General features: G+C 38.5%; 1 protein-coding gene across 1 annotated transcript in view; it reads left to right on the top strand.

Annotated features, from left to right (window-relative positions):
• The window catches only part of LOC149826780 (E3 ubiquitin-protein ligase UPL6-like), a 146,926-nt gene that overhangs the window by 76,207 nt on the left and 47,408 nt on the right, over nucleotides 1-23,311 (top strand). The window contains exons 13-18 of the mRNA XM_090018976.1: nucleotides 5,975-6,061; nucleotides 6,133-6,219; nucleotides 6,421-6,561; nucleotides 6,739-6,864; nucleotides 18,726-18,824; nucleotides 20,704-20,771. Of these exons, the coding sequence (XP_089875102.1) occupies nucleotides 5,975-6,061; nucleotides 6,133-6,219; nucleotides 6,421-6,561; nucleotides 6,739-6,864; nucleotides 18,726-18,824; nucleotides 20,704-20,771 (608 nt within the window). The remainder of the gene's footprint in view (nucleotides 1-5,974; nucleotides 6,062-6,132; nucleotides 6,220-6,420; nucleotides 6,562-6,738; nucleotides 6,865-18,725; nucleotides 18,825-20,703; nucleotides 20,772-23,311) is intronic.

Genomic DNA, 23,311 nt, shown 5'->3' with positions numbered 1-23,311 from the left:
ACGTAAGAAGGTAGGCGTTGCACCCATTGAAAATAAGATGAGAGAGAATCGTTTACGGTGGTTTGGGCATATTCGGCGAAGGCCTAATGATGCTCCAGTTAGAAGGATGGAGAGATGGGAAAATATATTAGTTAAAAGAGGTCGGGGTAGGCCTAGGAAGACATGGATGGAGGTGATAGGAAAGGATATGAATGCTTTGAACCTCACCGAGGACATGGCATTGGATAGAAATGATTGGAGGAGAAGGATTCATGTGGATGACCCAGAATGATTTTCTTTTTTGGTTCATATCGCTGACCCCAATTGTTTTGGGATGAAGGCGTAGTAGTAGTAGTTGTTGTTGTTGTACTCTAATGGTGCTTTTCTCAAGGCATGTATTGTTCTCTCTTGCTACTGCTTTCAGCTAACACTGCTACTAAGAAATGTGTATAAAATCATTGCCAAGGCATATAAAGAGGTTAAATAAAGTTACTAATGATAATAAGGGAGCCTTGATTGGAATTAGAAATATCGTGAACATGGTGGCAACTTTAGATAAAGTATATTGGGACTTTCTCATTCTCTAATGGAGAAGATGGGGTTCAATCCATTATAGGCTTGTTTTTCATTTTGATCTATTACCATTGCCATAATTGGTAGGCTCTTGGAGCAAGGAGGCAAATATGTTCAGGCCGCCCTCTAATGAGTGAGGACCTATGCCTTCTCTTGACGAGAGCACTATAGGTCAAATTTTTAATGTACTAGTTTCCGAGCATTACCCCTTCAATCCCTTTGTTATAAGTCAGTTACATTTTCACTTTTGGTATAAGCAATGCCATGCAAAGTCAGCAGATGCTGGTAATTTTTTATCTTTTAAAGATATTTCAGGACTTGATACCAATCCTCACAAAATTCAGTTTGCTTCATTTAGTCTTTAATGGGAAAGCAGAATTTTTTCTTTCCAATACTCAATTTGATCTAAGAAACTTCCATTTAAATGCCTTGGCATGTCATTGTTTAAAGATGCCCGGTTGCTTCTCCTCGGAAGGACATTAAAGACAAGAGATTGTTTGTGGTAGTCAAGATACCTCATGCTATCTAGTATATGGACTATTGTTAAACCGATCCTTGCAATTGTACTGTTATGTTATATGTCCTTTCAATTACTAGAATAACTCATTTCATTCATTGTGAATTTGTGAGAGCGATTTAAAACTTCCTTTGGAAAAAGGATTCTATTTATTTCTTGTTTGATGAGTTAAAAGCTGGTCTTTATGCCCATCAAATAGGCCTCAATATTGTTACATTAGACCACTGTCACCGATATCGCTGATATTTTGAATATATCGCGATATCATCGGCAATTTCAAGCTTGCTGATAATATTGGGAATATATCACGATATTTTCAAAATATCGGCAAATGAAAAATATCGTGGTAATATCACGATAAATTTTTTTTTAAGTTTGCATTTCCTATTTTTTATTTCTTTTATATTGTAAAAACTTTAAAACATATTTATTTATATTTTTGAAAGAAAAATAATACAAAACTTATTATTTTCTTAGGTTTTTTGTTGTTATTTATATATATTTTTTTCAATTTTTTAAACTCCTGAGATATTCCCGAGATTTATCAACTTTTGAAAATCTCTCTGAGAAATTACCTCTAACAATACAAGTGACTATGCATTAGACATCCTCAAGTTCCATCTATCAAAGGCCTTAATATTAGGATATTGGGTATGCTTGAAAAAATTCTTGTGACAAATGGTAGTCAGAGCTTACTATTATGAGGCAACTATGAATTATGTAGCTGGCACTAAAACTAGTGGAACAATGTAAATGGGAAAATTGCTTCGGTCTTTGGAAGTTATGGGGGTTAAGGAACTTTTCTTAGAAAGATAGGCTTACAAAGATATCCACTTTTTGGGAGAACCTTTAGATTAGGGAAGGAGCTTCTTAGGTCCAATTTCCCCACCCTAGGTTCCTTGGCACATTGTCAAGACAAAACCTTGGAATATCACATGATTCTTTCAGATCATGGTGGGTAGGGTGAAGATCACTAACAAGAGAGGAATATCATGGTGGGTAGGATGAAGAAGATCGCTAACAAGAGAGGAATATCATATTGTGCTATGATACTCTGATAGTAGAGTAATGATTAGAAAGCAAATTTGACAGCTCATCAACGCAATGAATGAGTAAAATGTATGTTTATATATGCAATGAAACAAGTGCACAAAGACCATGCTACAAAGGGGATAAAAATGTGCATATTCACAAATACAAGAGCCACTTACGGGCCAAGTACAAAAGAGCCACTAAGGGCTAACACATAAAGCTCTCAAATGAGAGCAACAACACAAATAGAAAAAATAAAAATATTATTCCAAAATGCTTAGAATAAGCATACCTTTACAAGAGGGGGTTTATCCCTTTCTATACACATTAGCCCATACACAAGGCCATTGGGACCATCCCCAACAACTAGAAATATTGTTGTTGGGGAGGTCCCAACATCTCTTAAGGCCTTTTACAATGATGTCCTTAACCAAATGGTTAAGGACAAAAGGGTTAAAAATAAAGAAAATATTTTGATGACCAATGTGCCCCTGATGGGTGGGGGTAAAGAAGATAGTTCAAGACCATAAAATTAGGTTAGCCACTTGGAACATAGGGTCTTTAACTGGTAAGTTGGTAGAGTTAGTAGATGTTATGTGTAGGAGAAAGATGGATATTTTATGTCTACAAGAGACCAAATGGGTAGGTGAGAAAGCAAAAGTGATAGAACCTTGAGGATATAAGATTTGGTATACAGGAATAAATATGAATAGGAATGGAGTAGGGATTGTTATTAGTCGTAAGTTTATAGATAATGTAGTTGAGGTCCGTAGGAAGGGTGATAGGATTTTACTTATTAAATTAGTATTAGGTACGGATATTATTAGTATTATTAGTGTTTATGCATCTAAGTAGGTTTAGATGATTCCATTAAGCGTCAATTTTGGGAAGATTCAGATGGAGTAGTACAAGGGATATCTTATGGAGAAAAGCTTTTCATCGGCGGTGACCTTAATGGACATGTAGGCATTAGTAGGGATGGATTTGAGAGTATTCATGAAGGCTATGGTATAAGAGAAAGAAACGAAAGTGGAGAAAGGATTTTAGATTTTGGTTTGTCCTATGATATGATCTTAGCAAATACTTGGTTTAGGAAGAGGCAGTCTCACCTAGTAACATTTAAAAGTGGGGTTAATACGAGTCAGATAGATTTTTTCCTACTTAGAAAGAGAGATAGGGGTTGTTGCATCGCTTGTAAGGTTATATCGGGAGAAAGTGTAGGTACACAACATAGAGTATTAATTTTAGATCTTAGAATTAGACAATGCCGCAAAAGGGATAGACATAGGATAGATCCTAGAATTAAGTGGTGGGCACTGAAAGGAGCTAAACAAAGAATGTTTGTAGAGCAGGTAGTTAAGGAAGCTGATTGGTGTCTCGAGGAGGATTTAGAATCAATGTGGAATAAGATAGCGGGTGGCATGAGAAAGGTGGCTAATGAGGTATTGGGTGAGTCTAAAGGCGGTGCACCGCTAGATAAGGATACATCATGGTGGAACGAGGATGTCAAATTAGCTATTAAGGTTAAAAGAGAGTGTTATAGAAATATAAGAGTCGTGATAATAAGAATTTGGAGAGGTATATGATAGCAAAAAAGAAAGCTAAAAAAGTAGTTCGAAACGCGAGGGATAAGGTATATAAGAAGGTTTATGACAAGTTGGATACAAAAGAGGGCGAGAAGGATATTTATAGGCTTGCAAAGATGAGAGATAAGAAATCGAGGGATCTGGGTATGGTTAGATGTATCAAAGATGAAATGCAAAGAGTTTTAGTTAAAGATGAGGAGATTAAGGAGAGATGGAAAGATTATTTTGATAAGCTATTTAATGGAAGTCATGTTCAGGATCTTGGAGACTTCTCCATTCCTTTTCATGAGATGAATCATGACTTCATGCGCAAGATTCAAAAGAAAGAAATTGCAGAGGCTTTGAAGAAAATGAAATCAAGAAGGACAGTTGGCCCAGATGGTATACCTATCGAGGCTTGGAAATGCTTGGGTGAGAAAGGTTTAGAATGGTTGACAAATCTTTTTAACAAGATTTGACAGACAAATAAGATGCTTAATGAGTGAAGGAAGAGTACTTTATTTATCTTAAAAATGCTTAAGAGAAGCATGAATCACAAGAGGGGAGTAACCCCTATATATACACAAAGGGGAGAAAAGAGAGACTCAACTAGCTGTTGGGCTAGTCCAACGGCTAGTTGGCGCCAACCCAAATGCTAAAAAAAGAATGACAAAAATGCCATCAAGGGCATTTTTATCATAAAGCAAAAATAAATAAAACAAAAAAATAAAAATACATGATTTTCCTAAAGTACAATCTAAAAAGAAAGAATATATATATACATATGAATGCATATATATATATTTATATATAATACACAAAAAAATATATATTCATAAAGAATATATATTTAACAATAACACCTATATCCTTTTTTATTTTCAACATATCCTAAGAAAATACAATGAATGTATTTTGGGGAAAGTTTATCATTTTTATCAGTGAACACAAAACATTTACAACCAAAAGCCCGTCTTTTATAATTGGGACTTAGTTTGAATAAATTTTCAATAGGAGATACATTATTTAATGAGGATGACACCATTCTATTAATTAGGTAGACCATCGTAAGAGCGGCCTCAGCCCAAAAGTTCTTAGGAATGTGTTTCGAAATAAGAAGAGTTGTGGTTTCAATAATACGACGATGTTTTCTTTCAACTAAACCATTTTTTTGAGGGTTTTTTCCGCAAGATCGTTGATGAAGAAGTCATGTTGGTCAAGAAATTTTTTAAAATCATTGGATAAAAACTCTCCTACAGAATCAGATCTAAAAGTTTTGATGTTAGTCTTGAAAGGATTTTTGATAAGGTTCAATGGGAGCGAGACCCCAAACGTTCGAATGCACTAAGTCAAATGGTTCTTTAGAAACAAACTTACTAGATCTAAAAGGTAGAATTTCCATTTTCCCAATGATGCAATCTTTACACAAAAAGTCCTTTTGATTATAATTCTTTTCAAGAAAAGGAAACAAATACAATTTTGATATACTTGGATGACCTAATCTCCTATGCCAAGTTTCATATCACAAGAATGGCATGTATCATATGTTTTAATTTGTTAAAGAACCATTCTATGTGCATACATACATGTATATGTATACATATATATATATATATATATATATATATATATATATGTGTGTGTGTGTGTGTGTGTGTGTGTGTGTGTGTGTGTGTGTGTGTGTGTGTGTGTTTCATTTCTCATTCAATTCTTGGTTGATTCTCATTTTGCCTCCAGTCCAGTTCCCACTTTGTTTCTTGTTCAATTTCTGTTTTGTTATCGGTTCAACTTCCACTTTGTTTCCAAATCATTTATTCTTGCTGCGTAAATTTTTTAAAGTGCCTCCAAGTTTCCACTTCTTGTATCATCTCCCACTTCCGCTTCCCTGTCTGGCATTATTGTATAATACCTTTCTTGTTCTCAGATGTTTTGGAATTTGAAAACTTTCAATCAGGTAAATCAACTTAGTGTAGCTCATAGAACACGTTTTACAGCTGGCATGTTTTTTTGCTGCCACAAGATGTCTCTATTCTTTGCTCTTTTCATGACAATCAAAAGATCAATATATGGGAACAAGTTGGTAGTGAGATTTGAGCTTCAGATTGAACAGTATGGCTACCTAAGTTAGTTGTGATTTTCTCATTTATAGCTGCATTATGTTGTCTAATGACCACCATTAGTTGCACTGTTCTTGAAACATCTGACATCACTTAATGGTTGTTTCTTTCACTCATTTTTTTCTCTGATCAAAGCTCTCTTTAAAAAATGTTGATAATAATGATACTGAGAAATGACATTTATATTCCAGTTGCAAGATTGGAATAGCAGGCGGCAGTTTACATCACCTGATGACTTTCATGCTCATGAAGCAATCAGCGAAAATTTCTTTTCTCAGGTAAACACTTTTAGCGCATGTGGGTCTCTTGTTTGTCTTCAGAAGGTATTTATTTGTGGTTTTCTCTTCAGGTTGTAATTGAAAACACGAGAGCCAATAACATATTAAAGCAAGCTCCTTTTCTGGTGCCATTTACGAGCAGAGTCAGAATTTACACTGTAAGCGATGATTTTTTACAAACTTGATGCCAATCACTGGAGACGTTTGGTAGCTTGAAATCACTGTCCTATAGCTTGTTCACTTTAATCAATTACTTGTGAAAGTTGATGGCTTATATTGGGCATGATGCTGGCTTTGCAACCATCTATGCTAGGTTTCCTGGTTGGTAATGGCTTACACTCCTTGGGTTATTTTATCAGTCACAGTTGGGAGCTATACGGCAATCAAATGGGGCTCATGCTGCTTTCACTAGACATCGATTTAGAATAAGACGTGATCGAATTGTTGAAGATGCATTTAGTCAGTTGAGCCTATTGTCTGAAAAAGATCTTAAGGGAATGGTATGGAATGAAACTTTCAGTCAATGAGATGTTTTTTACTGTGATAATTCTAAGAAATTGAATGGCTACTGTTTCAGCATGTTTTTTCTCATAGGAGGCAAGTATGCTTTTATATGGTCTGTTCTAGGTTATATGGCTGATTATGCTCTGATGTTTTTCATTTGTGATTCATGCAAGATCCGGGTGACATTTGTCAATGAATTTGGAGTTGAGGAGGCTGGCATAGATGGAGGAGGGATTTTTAAGGATTTTATGGAAAACATAACCAGAGCTGCTTTTGATGTGCAATATGGCCTATTTAAGGTTAGTTCTATTGCTGAAACATGTTCTTTATCTTCATTTTTCTGTTAGTCATTGTGATGTTTATAACGGTGGATTTTTCTTACATTCAAAACTTGTTGATGCCTTGGTCTTCTCTCTTTCATTTTCATTTTTCCCTCACTTTTTTTTCGTGGTATCTTGTCACCCTTTTATTTATGTTTTTTTTTTCGTGCCTTGAAAAAAACAATAGGCTTTTCTTTTATCCTCCTGTTTGACTTTGTGGTTTGATATCTGAACTAGCACCCTTCTCTATTTTAGGTGTTGGCACTGCCTAAAAGGAAATTAAGTTAACTAAAGAAAAAAAAGTGAAATTTTTGATCTCAAAGGTGTCTCTTCTCTACTTATCAACAGTTCCAAAACTGACCACTGACATTGAATGGTAAAATTTAACTCAGACACTGACTGAACCAGTTCAGTTCAGGTTCGTATGGGTTTGGATGCCTGAGTTGCCTTCTATTAGTAGTGCCATCCCTGGTCGAACTTGGGATGTACCTAGTCGTTCTGTATCTGAATATGACCTTAGGGCACATGTACCAGGTCCAGGTCTACTTGAACCTAATTAGTTGGGATAAGATCCAGGTCCTGGATGGGTTGAATGGGGACCGACCATCCTTATGTTGTGAAACTTGTATATTTTGAAATTTTTGCACATAACGATGTCCTAACTTATTCAGAACTCAATGGAACTCATATCTAGTTTATAATGTGCTAGCCACTTACAAGTCCAATCATTATCTTTACTCTCCAGATCCCCACCCAAATTAGTGGAGTCTGTTTTTGTGAGATGAACTCTAATTAATGTCAGATCGTGTCTGGTAAAACCCATCCACTTGGCAGCGTACATGCAAGTCCTTAGAGCAAGCAGCTACTTGGATAAAGACCTTTCCGACTGCAGCCAGGTTACAAAGTTATTATTGGGCCTCGTCCTGGTTTGTAAATTGGTTCACAGTCACCTTCACTGTTGATAGTGGCTGCTTATGGAAGTTGAAATTCAGGACATGGAAGTACAGTCCTTATATACATGGTAGCACATTTAGGGTCCTTAAGTATAGTGACTGAACCATGTGGCCTTTTTATTTTCTTACCACTTTTACTATTGTTCCTTCTTTGAGAAGAAAAGAAAATAAAGAGGGAAGGAAGACGAAGAAAAAGAACGGAAGGATAAGGTAGAGGAAAAAGATAGGATGGATGGAAGGAAGAGGAAGAGGGGGAGAGAAAGAGTCTCATCAATTGCTTTTTTTCTTTTTTTAATTCCTAAGATGACTCTTCTGGAAAAGACCATTCTGTGACTTTCTTGGTCACCCTTACTGAACCAACTTGAATATGAACTTCAATTCAGATCAAGTCTTATCGAATTGGATTTCCTTTTCGTGCCATATGGCTCTTTTCCAAAAACAAAACTTTTAAAAAATCTCACAAGAAAAACTCTTGCCAAGAAATTGCTGAGACTGATACTGGTAAGTTTGATCTAAACACAAAGTTTATGGAAAGTAGGATATTTTGGTTTTTTCTTGACAGTGCTTCTAGCCAACTGCCTACCCTGCATATTTTTGAGTTTTCTTGAACCAACTGCTTATATCCGTTTCTTCTAATTGTATTGGTCTTTCTGATAAGTTTCTTCTCCATTGTGTCTAGTGTTAGATATGTAATTTTACTGAAAAAAAAGTTGTTGAGTAGTAGCATGCTAGTGGTTATCCTCATTGACAAGTTCATGTTTAAAATAAGGTTGTGCTACATGTAAAGATATAGGATCCATGGGAAGGACATCTCCATTGAACAGCAAACTAAACTGCCCTTCCCCTTCAAATTTTTAGTTTAGCTACAAGCTATGTAACACAGACTCTTCTAACAGGGCACCACACTCCCGTCGCACCCACACCCATGCGGGTGCGACACTTGGACACAACTTCCTTTGTGTCAGGTGAAGTCAACCACACTGAGGTTCATTTCTGTCCAAAAGTAGATTCAGTTAACCCTAACCAAGTCTAGTTTTATATATATATATATATATATATATATATATATATATATATATATATATATATATATATATATATATATACACACACACACACACCCTCCTTGCACCCCTACATCCAAGTTTTTTTAAACTGCCACATCCTCACCCGTATCTGCACCCGCACCCACATATACACGCACACCCACACCTATATGACATAGGCTACCAGTATTAACTCATCCACAAGCAACTTGTATTCTCTACAGATGTATTACCTTCTGTATTTAACAACTAAGAAGGTACAAGATGATTCATATGATGCATGGTCCTGGTCTCTAAATTAAAACCATTTGGTGTTCTTGTAACATACCATTGAGGCCTTGTAAATGACCCTCCAAATAATTCTCTTTCTTCTCTTTGTTTGTAGTCTGGCTAGTTTTTCTCCAGGTATATAGGCATGGAGCATGTGTGGTGCAGCACCTGCCTGTTTGGGTGTTGCAACCTATTTGATGGATTGGACCCGGTTTGCTGAAATCCGTGAAACCCAATGTACATGCTTGAGTCTTTAGGCAAAAAAAAGTAAGGAAAGAGGTATTTCCATTGTTGAATCTTGGGTTGCGAACAGGTTGGATTTTGGCCTGATTCTGACCCGACTGAAGATAATATGGGCAGATCTGGGTTCAAAATATTGTTCCATTTTTAGAACTGACCGAACCCAAAGCTTATAGTTTCCAGTTCAGTTGGATCTGGGACAGAACTGGACAAATAGATATATAGAGGCAGGTCTGACCCGACCCGACCCGACCCCTTAACCATGTGTTTTTGTAAAGTGAAAGGAAAGAGAGTACTCCAAGGTGTATATAGTAACCTATGTCACATTGGTGTGGGTGTGGTGCAGCGATGCTTCACTTTAAAAAAAACTTGGGTGCGGGGTGTGGGGAGGGTATATATATATATATATATATATATATATATATACATACTGTAATGGTTTTAAGTTGCCATTACTAATGAAAAAAAATAATTATCATATCATAAAACAATTATTATATCATCAATTTATTATGCATAAATTCACACAATAAATCAAATTAACTACGAGTAACGAAGTACAAGTCAAGCATATTGCGTATCAATAAAAAAGGCAAACAATTTAAGCAGAAAAGAAGCAAACAATGCATAATTGCATACCAAAAGTATATCATACACAATGTATATGATGATAACGTAATGATCTTAATAATTTTCTTCTTCTTCATCAATTTCATCATAAGAAGGAAGAACTGACTCAATTAAGTCCATGTTTGCGGTGTTGAAATCATGCTCCCCTTCCAAGTCATACTCATCTAGGTTTACATCCCAAAATTTAGATGATCGTTGTCTATACTATAATTAAAATTTAAAAATGTTAAATACATACATATTTAAATGAACTACGAAAGCCTGGGTTCAGTTGTGTTGAACCCAACAAACCATGGGTTCAACTCTATTGAACCCAACAACAATGGGTTCCGTAGAGCCGAACACAACAACTCTCGTTTCGGTTCTACTAAACCCAAGAGCATAAACTAGCAAGCCTAGGTTCAACAGAGTTGAACCCAAGGTTGGGTTTAGGTTCTGTTGAACCTAGCAAACCTGGGTTCTGCTCTGTTGAACCTAGCAACCATGAGAGCTGATCTTGGGTTCGGCCCTTGCTAAAATGAGGGGAGGAGGAGAAGGAAGAAGGAGAGAGAGAGAGAGAGAGAGGAAGAGGAAGAAAGATTGAGGAGAATAAAGAGCGGAGGAGGCAGTGGAGGGAGGAAGAGAAGGAAGAAGAATGAGGAGGATTACCTGTTGCCGTGGGTGCCAGTAGGAGGAGGAAGAGCAGGGACGAGAGGCACAAAGGAAGGGTCGAGAATGATGTGTGTGTGTGTGTGGGGGGGGATTGTGTTTTGTGCAAATGTGCTAACACGATTTTTTTGGACTGAAATGGATTTGAGTCCATTTATGGACACTTATAACCCTGGGTGTAGTTGACTGCACCGAGGAAAGTTTGGCTGCACCTGTACACGCGGGTGCGGCGACCCTTTAGAAGAGTCCATGTGACATAGATAGTAACTGTAAATAAAATATATTATGTGTGAAATTTATAAGTGGATGCCACTGCCTTTGATTTTGTCAACGGAGGCAAGGCATGTTTTGCTCCACTTTTATTATAAATTTGCCACTGCTAATGGAGTTTGCGGATCTACTATCATAAAACTAGGATCCAGTCCCAAATTCGGGTCTCTCTGTGAGTTCCAAGTTGGATCCAGGTCTAGATCCAAACTAACTGCTGTAAAATCAAACCTAGGACCTATTTTGCCTAGGTCGGACCCATTTGCAACCCTAGTTGATGATGCAAATGTAATAGCTCGTTAGAAAAAAAAAATCGCGTCCGACTCGTGTCAGACACGTGCCCTGCACGTGTCGGACACGTGTCGGGGTTTGGTTCTCTGTGTCGGGCCCAGATCTGGGTTCGAACCGGACCCGAGCCTGACCCGGACCCGGGTTCTCGAGGCCTCGAGAACCTGCGTCTTTTAAAAGATGCATGCGTCTCAGGCGAGGGTTCAAAACCCTCTCCCCTTCTCTCTCCACTGCTCCGTCTCTCTCACGCTGCCGTCGGCGATTAGAGACACCGGTGAGCAACTCTGTCCGACCGCCTCCTCTCTCAGTCCGGCAGGACTCCCGACGACGCGATGAACCCCCTCTCCGTCCCCTGTGTCGCAGGACGTCGGCGATCGAAGCCGACGACAGCCTCCAAGCTCCGGTGGTCCCCCACCTTCACCGCCTGTGTTCCTCGTCGTTGCCGACCTCCGAGCCTCTTCGCCTCCCCCTCTCTGAGTTTGGCAGACTTCCCGTCGGTCACCTGCGACAACAGCGACGACCTCCTGACTGGCGATCGGCTGTGCCAGAACCCTGACGCCGGGAAAGTCGGTGCCCCTTCCACTCAGCCTCTCTCCCTGTTACATCGGCGGTCTCATTTCCTACGACCACCTGACGTCTACAACTGCCGGCAACAGCACCGTCGCTGTCCCCTCTCTGCTGTGGTTGCCGTGGTTCCCGATGAGTCAGCGAGCAACCCCGGCGGCCCCGTTGCTGCGGCCTTTCGAGGTGAAAAACCCTTCCCTCCTTTTCTTCTCCTTTGTGAGGAGTTGGTCGACAGGGGGTTGAGCCCCCTGTCGTTACCTCTTGTCGACAGGGGGTTACCCCCCTGCCTTTTTGCAGTCGATCGACCGGGGGGGCTCAGCCCCCTATCGTCGCCTCTTGTCGACAGGGGGCTCCACCTCCTGTCGCTTTATTGTTTTTTCGGCAGGGGTTTCGCCCCCTACCTCTTGGGGTCCTCTCTCAGGGGGCTTTGCCTCCCTACCCCATCCTGTGTTCGGTAGGGAACAAGCCCCCTTCCTTCTTTTGTTTCCTGGCAGGGGGCGAGGCCCCCTTGTCGTTGCTCTTGTTTTTTGGCAGGGGGCTTCGCCCCCTTGCCTTATGTTGTTGTCCCGGCAGGGGGCGGAGCCCCCCTGCTCTCTTGTTGTTTCTCGATAGTGGGTGAGGTCTCCCTGCCTTTGTGTTGCTTCTCGGCAGGGGGCTTTGCCCCCCCCCCCCCCCTTCTTTTGTTTGCCGGCAGGGGGCAAGGCTCCCCTGCCTTCAGTCGTTTTCCCTGCAGGGGGCAGAGCCCCCCTGCACCCTCTGTTACTCCTCGACAGGGGGTTCTGTCCTCCTGCGTTTTGCTGGCAAGGGGCGAAGCCCCCCCTGCTTTCCTGTTTTCGAGCAGGGGCTTGCCCCCTGCATTTCATTTGTTCTCCGGCAAGGGGCTTTGCCCCCTTGCCTTGTTCTTGCTGTCGGCAGCCCCTGCCTGTTTCCTTCCCAGCAGGGCGGTGCCCCTGTCCGAGATCCTGTTCTGACAGGGGGTGTTTTCCCCCGTCTTGTTGTGGCATGTCTCGTTGTGGCAGGTGTGGCAGGGAGCCTCTGCTCCCTCCCCTGCCTTTCTCTGTTCCGGCAGACAGGGAGCTACTGCTCCTTGCCTTTGCTTCTGTTGCCAAGCAGGGTTGAGGCCCCTACATCTGGCACCCTTGTCTGCAGGATGCAGAAGTTCCTGCCTCTGCCTCCTGCAGGCAGGAGGCCTTGCTGCCTTTGTTGCTTCTCATTTACATTATGGCATATACTAACGCTCTAAGCTTTCCAGGTTGAACGGTGGATCCAGCTCGCCCTTGTGGCTCGAGCTCGTGCTTACCTACGCTGCTGGTGTAAGAGGACCCGCAACCCCTTAAGGTAGGGGATTCTTGCGTGAAAGGACAATGAACGAATAAATGCTAAAATAAGGAAGATAACTAAAAGAGGATGATATATGTATACGTATAATATATATACGTATGTCTTTACCTTCAAAGACACGGTTTCACGATCCTTGTCCTCTTTACTTTCTCGCACTTTCCTTTCTGTTGCCGCCGCACTATATGTGCCCGGGCTTTTCATTCCTGTCTTTACATTTCATGTCTTTTAACTCAAGGATGCGGTTTCGCGATCCTTGTCATCTCTATTTTTTCGTACTTTATTTTCCTGCTGCCCCGCGCTTTGTGCCATGGCATTTACTTGTATATGTCTGCCTTTTTACTCCAGGACATCCTGGTCCTCTTTTACGTTCCCGCACTTTGCTTTCTGCATTTACTTTTATTGCCCCGTGCTTTATGCGCCCTGGCCTTGCTACTTGCTTTACTCTTCGTACTTTACGTTCCTGTGCTGTGATGCTGGCTGTGCACTTACTTTTGTATGTGTTCGTCTTTACCTTATTGACGCAGTTCGTGCATATGCATTGCTCATGCATGCATTCTTATCTCTGTCGTATGCTTCTTTACTTGCTTACGCTTATCGTTTAATCGAGGTGCAACCCCATGCCTCGTGAGTCGTCCTTTACACTTGCTTAGTCAGTATAGGATCTCATACCTCGTGAGTTGCTTGCGTAGTTGTCTGCTTGTGTGTTTCGATGATCGATGTATGATTTCATACCTCGTGTGTAGCTCTAGCGTTCTACCCTCGCGGTGCAGCTTCGCCTATCGAGTCTTGCCCTTCGATTTGCCATTGTATTAGCATGTGCACAGGTTTGCCCCTTGTCAGCTTGTACTCCTTGAGTGCAGCTTCGAGTGTATAGTGTATATCGTTTCACTTGTCTTAAAGGTCACGACACACACTTATGCACTTCGATTCTCCAAAGATGATGGTCTTAGGTGCAAACCTATTTTCAAGGATGCATAGCTTTGTAAAGCAGAGATAGCAACTGGATCTCTCAAATCAATGTATTTGGGAGAGGTGTGTTACAACCTCAGTTCGCCTATCCGATACGACTTAGATAACCCTGTTTAGGGGCCTGTGCACGAGTAGGGTGAGGACCCTATTGAGGTATTTGCGCCATCGTTAAATCGGTGTTACATCACCTTTGATGCGAGACCTAATTTCTAGGCTTTCTGGTCAAACCACGATAGTTGGCGCTCTTCCTTCTCTCACGAGATTATTGTTGGATTTCTTATGAGGAATCCGTGCTCCCCCTCTTGTAGTTGTACTCTTAGTCACGTACGATATGTTTGGACTACGAAGAGCAGGACGAGAGGTCTGTAGTAACCTCTAAGCGTGTATTGACGCATTAAGCTAAATCCTGTTATGTTGATTTCGCCTGATAGGCAGAATGCTTGCGATTGTCTAAAGGACCCGAGCACGATAAGTTGGAACTTGAATGAGTTCACTGTGGAGTTCTGTAAAGCAAAAGTGTTGAGATTTCCTGCGAGAAATCCATGCCCCTCTTATCGTGGTTGTACTTTTGAACAGGTACGTTGCATACTACGATGAATAGGATGAGAGGTCTATGTCTACCTCGAACATGCAATGGCATGTGCTTGAGATCACAAGGGTGATGTTTCTACCCTCACTACGGGTTGACCCCTCTCATCGTGGTTGTACTTTTGAACAGGTACATTGCGTACTGCGGTGAGTAGGATGAGAGGTGTATGGTTGCCTCGAACGCGCGATGGCGTGTATAATTCACATAAATGATAATCATGCGCCTTCACAGGCAAGATGCTCGATTGGGTTGAAAGACCAGAGCATGTAGAATGGAACGACGGTTAAGAAACCCCCCGTCGTGCTCATTCAGGACAGTTCATCAAGAGAGAGGTTGGATGGTACAAAACTCCGATGGACAGTCATTAATGACAATCTTGGGCAAAGATTCGACTTCTCCAGTCATTGGAGGTTAGGGGAAATCCTTCAGGCCACTTATGCAGAAGTTCGGATGCGCATCCATTGGGCCTTTGTTTGCCTTTGGGGATTTACTCTCTTGGTCACTGGTCGTCCCCTTAGGAGTGGACTCAGTCAGTCATTCAGGGTATAATAAAATACATTGCATAATGAACCCCTGAATCGATTCCGACTGTTTCTACGTTTGCCTTGTGCGTACCTACAACAGCGGATAAGACAAGATATAACTTACACAGATGATTATGAGATATGCGTGTTGTGACGTGCATTGCTTGCTTGCTTGCTAGCTCGATAGTTCGGTACGCTACTCGTTGAGCTATGTACGCCTGTCGAGGCGTTACTCTAGTTGGTTAAACTGCTTACGCAGTTCTTTGCTAAGTAATAACTACCTTCCCATACTAGTCAATTACTTATACTATTAACATTATGCTAGTTATTACATTTTGTGATATAACCGCTACCGTATGATTGCTTATCATGTGTAGCTTATGAATTGCTTGTGATCCAATAGCTTGTGCCTTACGATTAATGTAGTTGTTTGCCGATAAACTGAGCCATCCAATGGTACTTGTATGTTTTGCGAGCATCGTTATGAATGTTCGTCTTATTCACTTGCTTTGCTTGACTGGTGGATAGAGTTAGTTACTCTTCACCTATAGTATCTGTGGGATTGCTATAGTTGCTTGTTTAGCACTATGATCCTTACTGCTCTTGTATTGTAGCTGTTTGCTTTACTAGAGCTTTGCTTACTTCATAGCACGTTTTGTCCAATCTGCTAGTCTTGTTTTTCCCTGCTTCATTTAGCAGATATCTTGCTTATTGCAACATTTGTTCTTTCTTGTCTTTTGCACCCCTACTAGTCTGTTGTGAGACTGACCCATTTCATGGGTAGGTGCTGAACAGGTTGAGACAACTTGCGATGACACGATGACGTGATGCATTCAAGGCAAGGCCCCTTTCCTGACGTTGCGCTCCTGATAATACTTTTGGTAAATGTGGTATAAAGTCTCTTTGAAAGTATTTATTCTGATTAGAACTCTGGATTTCTAAAACTGTATTACCAAAACTTGGTTCTTCATTTCATTTCAATAAAATATATATTTGAACTGTAAATCGGTTTGTAAAAGGGGAAGTCTGCATTCGTGTTGTAATGCACCCAAGGTCTAGGGATTTGCTAGTTTAAACCTGATCTTCCGCTGAACTTCTGTTTCAAACTCTGATAAATGATTGATTTCAAAGCTTTCAACCTTTCTCATAAAAGGTTTCAAATCCACGATTTTGGGGCGTTACAGTAAATGTTCTATTTTATGTAATCCATTATATATTAAAACATTTTTGCACATATAACTTATTCGATTACTCTAACTAGTTATTATGTATTAAACTTTTAACATTTAATCTATTTAATCTTCCTCCCTCCCTCGCTATATGTGTGCGTGCCGGTCTCTTGATGAACAAAGTCTATGTTGATGATGATTTTAATGGTTCATTATGGTCCACTGATTTAGACTTCTTCTCCCTTTCCCTATACAAAAAAGTCTGATGTTGCTATGGAGAAGTTCCATATGATACTTTTCAACATCAAAGTGAAGTATGGTACTTAATCCCGTTTTCTTTAATGCAATGCCCATTAGTGTTCCAAAAGTCTTTTTTTCGGGCTCCAGGAGAGGAAGATGCAGTTTGGGTTGACATATAATGCGACTTGTCAGACATATTGGCTCACATGGATTTCCCTGTTCTCTCCCCCATCCATATGCTCCGATTGGAACTGGATATTTCGGAATAGGCTGCTGGTATTGATCCATTGATTTAATGGGATCCGTTTCTCTCAAATAGGAAGGGATATTGCAAAAAATGTACTTCCAAGTAATTGCTCCATAGATCCTAAAATCATGTAAGGAAGGGGATTCCTATTTGTCCAGATGGTACTTCGAACTTGGAATGAGCATGAAGAAATTAATGATACTTCTTTATTTTTTAAGTTGTTCTGCCAGATTGGTAGATCAAGATCTTTGGTCTTCACCCAGACCCAATGAAAAAAATTGGATCACTGCTTATGTATTTGTTGAGAATGATTCTATAATATTAACCTGCATTTTAGTGCAAAATGAAACGTCATCATGCTCTTGAACGGCAGAATCTTTCTTTTATCATCTTTATACCATCAATATATTCCACTTTGATATGCATAATCCTAGGGGGTGGTCTTTTTCCCAGGTGAGATTTCTTTTTCTAAATTCTTTTTTAAATGAACCTAGGTGAGCAATTCAAAGGCCTAGTTCTTCCCCTTTCCCCAAGTAATCAAGTTGAACCTGCGTAACCCAAGTAACATATGGAACTGGGTCTGGTTTTTATATTTTCAAACCAGACCTTGTTCCAACCCAAGTGTTCTATCTCATTCTATTTAGTTTTATGCATCTTTTTTCATTTGCTAGGAATGGAGAAAGGGCCACATTATTGTAGTTTCATGACCTGTTTAAAAGTTAATAGCACTATTAAAAAGAATTTTTTGGTTTGTGTTTGTTGCATGCCTTCATTATATCCATTTTCTTTGTTGTAGGTATTCGTTACATTCATCATGGGATCCTACATCTTTGTCAAGCTTGTTCTTCATTCCCTATGAGTCCTGTTCTATCTTATCATTCTGATTCTCTATTGGCTATGTAGGGAAAAACACCAACCCGTAATCAAGAAGATAAGTATCCAGCCCGACAAAAAAAACGAAGGAAGAAAAGTGACAATTTCACTAATATTTTTTACTTTTTCACACATAAACTACAATCCCCACACATATTTGTAGGTATTGTTATAGCTGAAAGTATCAAGATGGAGTTCAGTTCTTTGTTTATCATCTCTCCATCTTTGGATCTCTCCTTATGGTCATATTACTATTTTCTTGCCAGTCTTTCAGACTTGTATCTCATCTCTTATTATTTATTGAAGTTGTGTAAGCATGAGTGGTTAGTTCTTTACCATGCACTTTACCTTGTTAAGATTCCATGATATCAAAGTCAGCATTTAACCCCGAAGATATTTCATATCTATTTCTAGCAATGACATTGGTAGTCATACCCACTATTATGTTTCGGTAATATTCTCAACATTGTTGTTTCATTCTTCACTTATTAATTTTCAACTAGCATTTTAGAGGAATGCTGATATGCTTTTTTTTTCTTGACTTTCTTTCCTTGTATTTGATGATTATTTCCACGTGGCAGCTTGTCTCAGTAACCTCTGTAATTTGCCATAGGATATTTTAAAAAAAATTACTTCTTTTATTTGTTCTTTTTGGTTTCTCAGTAGCTTTTATCGTGGGTCAGTATACTTGATGCAAATGTTTAACTATCTTAATGATGATGTTCATTGAAAACAAATCTTACTGTTCATGTAAAATTATGTCATAGTTTTCAGAACACCATCTGCTTGTTTTTTTTGGCATGAAAAATGATATTGTTTATTTCTTATCGTTGCATTTACTATTTGACACGAGTTTCTCTGGATTCATTTGTGTGACAATTTTTTTATTTTAGTTTCAAGCTTTCAGTGGCTTATATTAACATTTTAGGTTTCTTGCACACATTGCATGTATAGTGCTGACTAAGCTGTCTGGAACTGCTAGGAAACCTCTGATCACATGTTATATCCAAACCCTGCCTCAGGAATGATACATGAACAACACCTCCAGTACTTCCGGTTTCTTGGAACTGTCCTTGGAAAGGTATGTCTTAACATGCACAGTGAGTTTTGGATGGAAGCTACCATGATAGTTATTTTTGGTGAATCCTTGGAGCTTTTTCTACATTTTTCATTTACAAAAACAAGTCCTATGGAAGTATGTTGGAGTTACAGTAGTTTGCTATCTCCTGTTAATTGGAACCAGTAACCAATTTTTATTTCTATCTTTTCAAACAGACAACTATTGCAAAAAATAATGCAGTTCATATTTTGCATTAATGGTACTAATTAGACATTATATATAGAAATGCTTACACGACAATAGAATGCGAGATCTGTTTTACATAGAAACTTCAACTAGTCAGCCATGTCTGTATTTGATACATCTTGAAGCCAACACATTGACAATTTTGGACGCTTTCTGCATCTTCAATTTTTAGCTGGCGAGAGGTTAAATGCTGTGGGACACTATCATGCATGTAGAGACATTTTTTAATTTTTGCTTTAAGTTTTCTTTTCTTGTTTGCGTTTGAATCATGCTTCTGTGGTTAATTTTATTAATTTTGTCAAAAATGTCAAACATCTCGATAATCTAGTTGGAAATCATATACATTTTTTACATGAATCAAGTAACAATGATTTTTTTTAGGCAAATCATGTAATAAAGAATTGTACAAATACTATTAGCTTATTGGCTTATTCTCATACCACACTACTTTTGTTTCTTTGCAAATCAGGAAAATTCTGTTGATTTTTTTTCTGCTTCATGTGTATTATTTTGAACACACACCTGCACACACAAGTTTTTTTTTCGTGTTAAATTTAAGAGTATCGAACTAGCATGAAATTATCAAACTACACATAAGGTGGTGGCACTTTTTGAAAAATCTGTTGCTGCTTTCCATGGAAAAAAGAAAAGGTCATTTCATAAAACTAAAACCATTAAACTAGCTTTGTTTCTTTTAGAAAAATGCTATTTGACTTTTACATCCCTTCAAATAAAATGATCTGATCTATCCCTAAAAGTAACAATGTAAACCTGAAAAGTTCAACCACCTTGATGGTACTTCGGTAATTTATGTTAGTTGAAGTCACCGAAAGTTAATGCAATGGATTTGAACTCTGAACTATGTGTGTGTCTGTGTGTGTGTTTGTGTGCAGAGTTGTCAACTTTCAAGTGATTTTGTGGACATTAACATGTTCATGAAAAAGTTGTGCCCTGATAGATTTCAAAGGGGTTGTCTTTTTATGCATTAATTGTTGCCATTATTAGTATTCTAGTAATTATAAAGAGCAGATAGAACATTTGTTAGCTGTACGTGGGAAATGCACTGTCACAGGCTATTTTTTCACGACCCAGTGCGCCACCAGGACGAGGTCAGCCTGTGACATGCACAATGTCTTTTAATAAATTTTTTTTCTTAAATTATTGAAGTGTTCATTGTGGTGACAATTAATATATCAACTCACTGTGATTTTTATATATGTTAGGGGTATAAATTTGTCAGAAACTTGCTTGTATCCTGGTATCTAGTTCTCTAAGTTTCGGCATGCCTTAACACTGACCCCTGCCTGTATTCCTGGTGATATAGGACAAAATGAACGTAAAAACCATTTTATTCCAAAAGATAGATGGGTGGGTCAGGTGATTAAAATAAATCAGCCGCTAGCATTGTCATAGCAAACACTTGGAAACTGATTGTGGAATTTTGATCTTTATGTCTTTTAGCAATGATTTACTTGTGTTCTTCTATTCAGTGAATTAACATTTGTGTAGTCATGTAGGCATTTTCATGTACTTTAATTTTAATTATTCAAGTTATGATGTTCTGGTGTTGGATTGTTTCCCAGTTTATATTTTATTTAAATATGAATTCTTGTGTTGTATTTCATGGCTATACTTTTTCTGCTTAAATGTCTAGGCAATGTTCGAGGGTATTCTTGTCGAAATACCTTTTGCGACTTTCTTCTTGAGCAAGTTGAAGCAAAAGTAAGTCCACTTTAGCCAGTTAAGGGATGTCACTGCATTATATTTGTGGTCAAGTTCCTTGTATTTTTTAATGAAAATAATGCTATATTAATTGCCCTTGTTATTCATGTGTTCTTCATTTTAATTTAGTTTTTGAATATATTATGTTGCTGCCTACTGTGACATATGGATCTTATGATTCCTTTCCAATTTATGAGGAATTTTTGTACATACAAGCTTCTCAATATTTTAGTTTTAATCATAGTCACCTATATCGTTCAAGGTAATTTCTCGGTGAGGGTTTTTATCAGAGAGATTTTCGAAAGTTTCTATTTCTCGGGAGTTTAAAAATTTGAAAAAGTACAAATAATAACCAAAAAGATAATAAAATTCAGTTTTGCATTATTTTTCTTCCAAAAATATAAAGAAACAAGTTTTAAAAGGTTTTAAAAATATAATGAAACTAAAAAACAGGAAATACAAACTTTAATATAAAAAAAGAGTTTTTTCCCAAAAATATTGTGATATTATTGCTATAATATCATGATATTTGACTTCTGACAATATTTTGAAATTATTGCGAGATATTCACGATATTATCGTCTACCTTGAAATAGCCGATATTAAAGTGATATTTTCAAAATATAGCCGATATAGGTGACACTTGTTTTAATCATCATCAATTGTTCAGATAACTAAATCTATCTGTTCTTTCCCTTAGAGAATGCTGGCTGAGAGAAAAATTAAAAGAACAAAAATGTGAGGAAAAACAATTAGATAATTTGCAGAGGATGTGGTTCATGGGGGATCTATTTAAGAAGAATATCTTTTTTCAGTTAAATTCAGAAGACAAATAGATAATCTTCCGAGGATGTAGTTCATAAGGGATCATATTTAAGAAAAATATCTTTTTTTAATCACATTCATCGATATCGCTGATATTTTGAAAATATCACGATATTATTGGTATTTCAAGGTCTGTTGATATTTTCCCAAGATTCTCAAAATTTTGTCAGAACATAAAATATCAAGTTATTATCACGATGTTTTCCCGAGATATTGCCCAGATCTTCAATTTTTTTTTTTTATATTTTAAGTATCATTTTTTGTTTATTTTATGTTTTAAAATGTTTTTTATTGTTTCTTTATATTTTTGCAGGAAAATACTATAAAACCTATTATATCTTATCTTTTTTTATTATTCTTTATATTTTTTCAAATTTTAAAACTTCCGAAGTTTTCCCAAGTTTTTTCGTAGAAAAACAACCTACAAAAAAGTTTCGAGAAAAACCTTCTCCAGAACGGTATTGATGACTTTTTAATTGCACAATAAATTTTGGTAGAAATCTTGATTGCTTCAAGTTAGACCAATGACATAAGAAGCCAAATGACTTGACAAACTTGACATATATGTGGGTTCTGGTAGATGCTAGACATGGGTATGGCTTATTTGTTTTAGTTAGTTTTCAGAAGAGAAGGGTGTGGCGGTGGTTGGGTTGTATGTGTTAGACATGCACATGGAAGCATACACATAAAAGCACATATTAGAAACGAATAACTGCAGTAGATGTAAAGAAAAGAATGAAGTACAAAATGTAATGTAAATAGAACGTATAATCTGTTGTATACATAACATGCATATGTGGCAATGTGCACTGGACACCAACACCGATGCATGCATGGTGGGCACTTATGAAGCACCCAAGTTGTAACGCCCTAAAATTTCGACTTGTGATTTCGAAAACCTTATCGAAAAACCCTTTCAAAAATTTAAAGTTTAATATTTAAAAACAACAGCGGAAGGCATTTATAAAGGAACACAAGTCAACAATCCTGGGTACGTTAGCTGAAAAACCATCATTCACATGTACAACATCTTAAAGGAATTTAAGAAATAAGGCAATCGATTAAAATCTGCAGTTTATTACAAAATGAGCCTTTTATTCCAAAGTTCAATAAATCTAAGAAAAACTCCAAAAAGTCCCAGAGCCAAGCCGCCAGCAGAAAGAAAATGAATCTTGATCCACGTTGCACCACGCCATCGGCCGCCAGTGAAGTCCTACTCCTCACCTGCCCATGAAATGGGTCAGTTTCATAACAAACTAGTAGGTGCACGAACAGATAAGTAGAATGAGAATAAAACAGGACATTCATGAGATAAGCAGTTATGATATTTAAGCAATTAAAGCAGTTGTAGTCTATTCTAGCAAATGTAATAAGTGCAAAGAGAAACAGTGTAAGTCTCAGTCATCTATATCTATTCCTGAATATATTCTTTAAGTTCTGATATTAACTGGCCTGTGGGTACGCACAGACGCGAAACGTAGAAACAGCCGAGACCGATCCGGGGGTTTATTATGTCAGGTGTTTTCATTAACCCGGATGGCTGACTGAGTCCGCTCCTAAGGGGACGGTCAGTGACCAAGAGAGTAAATCCCCAAAGGCATTCGTGGCCCATGGATGCATCCAACTTCTGCAGAAGTGCCTGGGAGTTACCACCTAGGATAATTTATGGTAATCCCAATTCCCCTAACTCCGATGACTGGGGAAACCGAGTCTTT

This window comes from Nuphar pumila, chromosome 10 (genome assembly GCF_984573655.1).
Source record: "Nuphar pumila chromosome 10, dmNupPumi1.hap1.1, whole genome shotgun sequence".
Classification (NCBI taxonomy): domain Eukaryota; kingdom Viridiplantae; phylum Streptophyta; class Magnoliopsida; order Nymphaeales; family Nymphaeaceae; genus Nuphar; species Nuphar pumila.
This window is presented reverse-complemented; position numbering and strand designations above follow the sequence as displayed.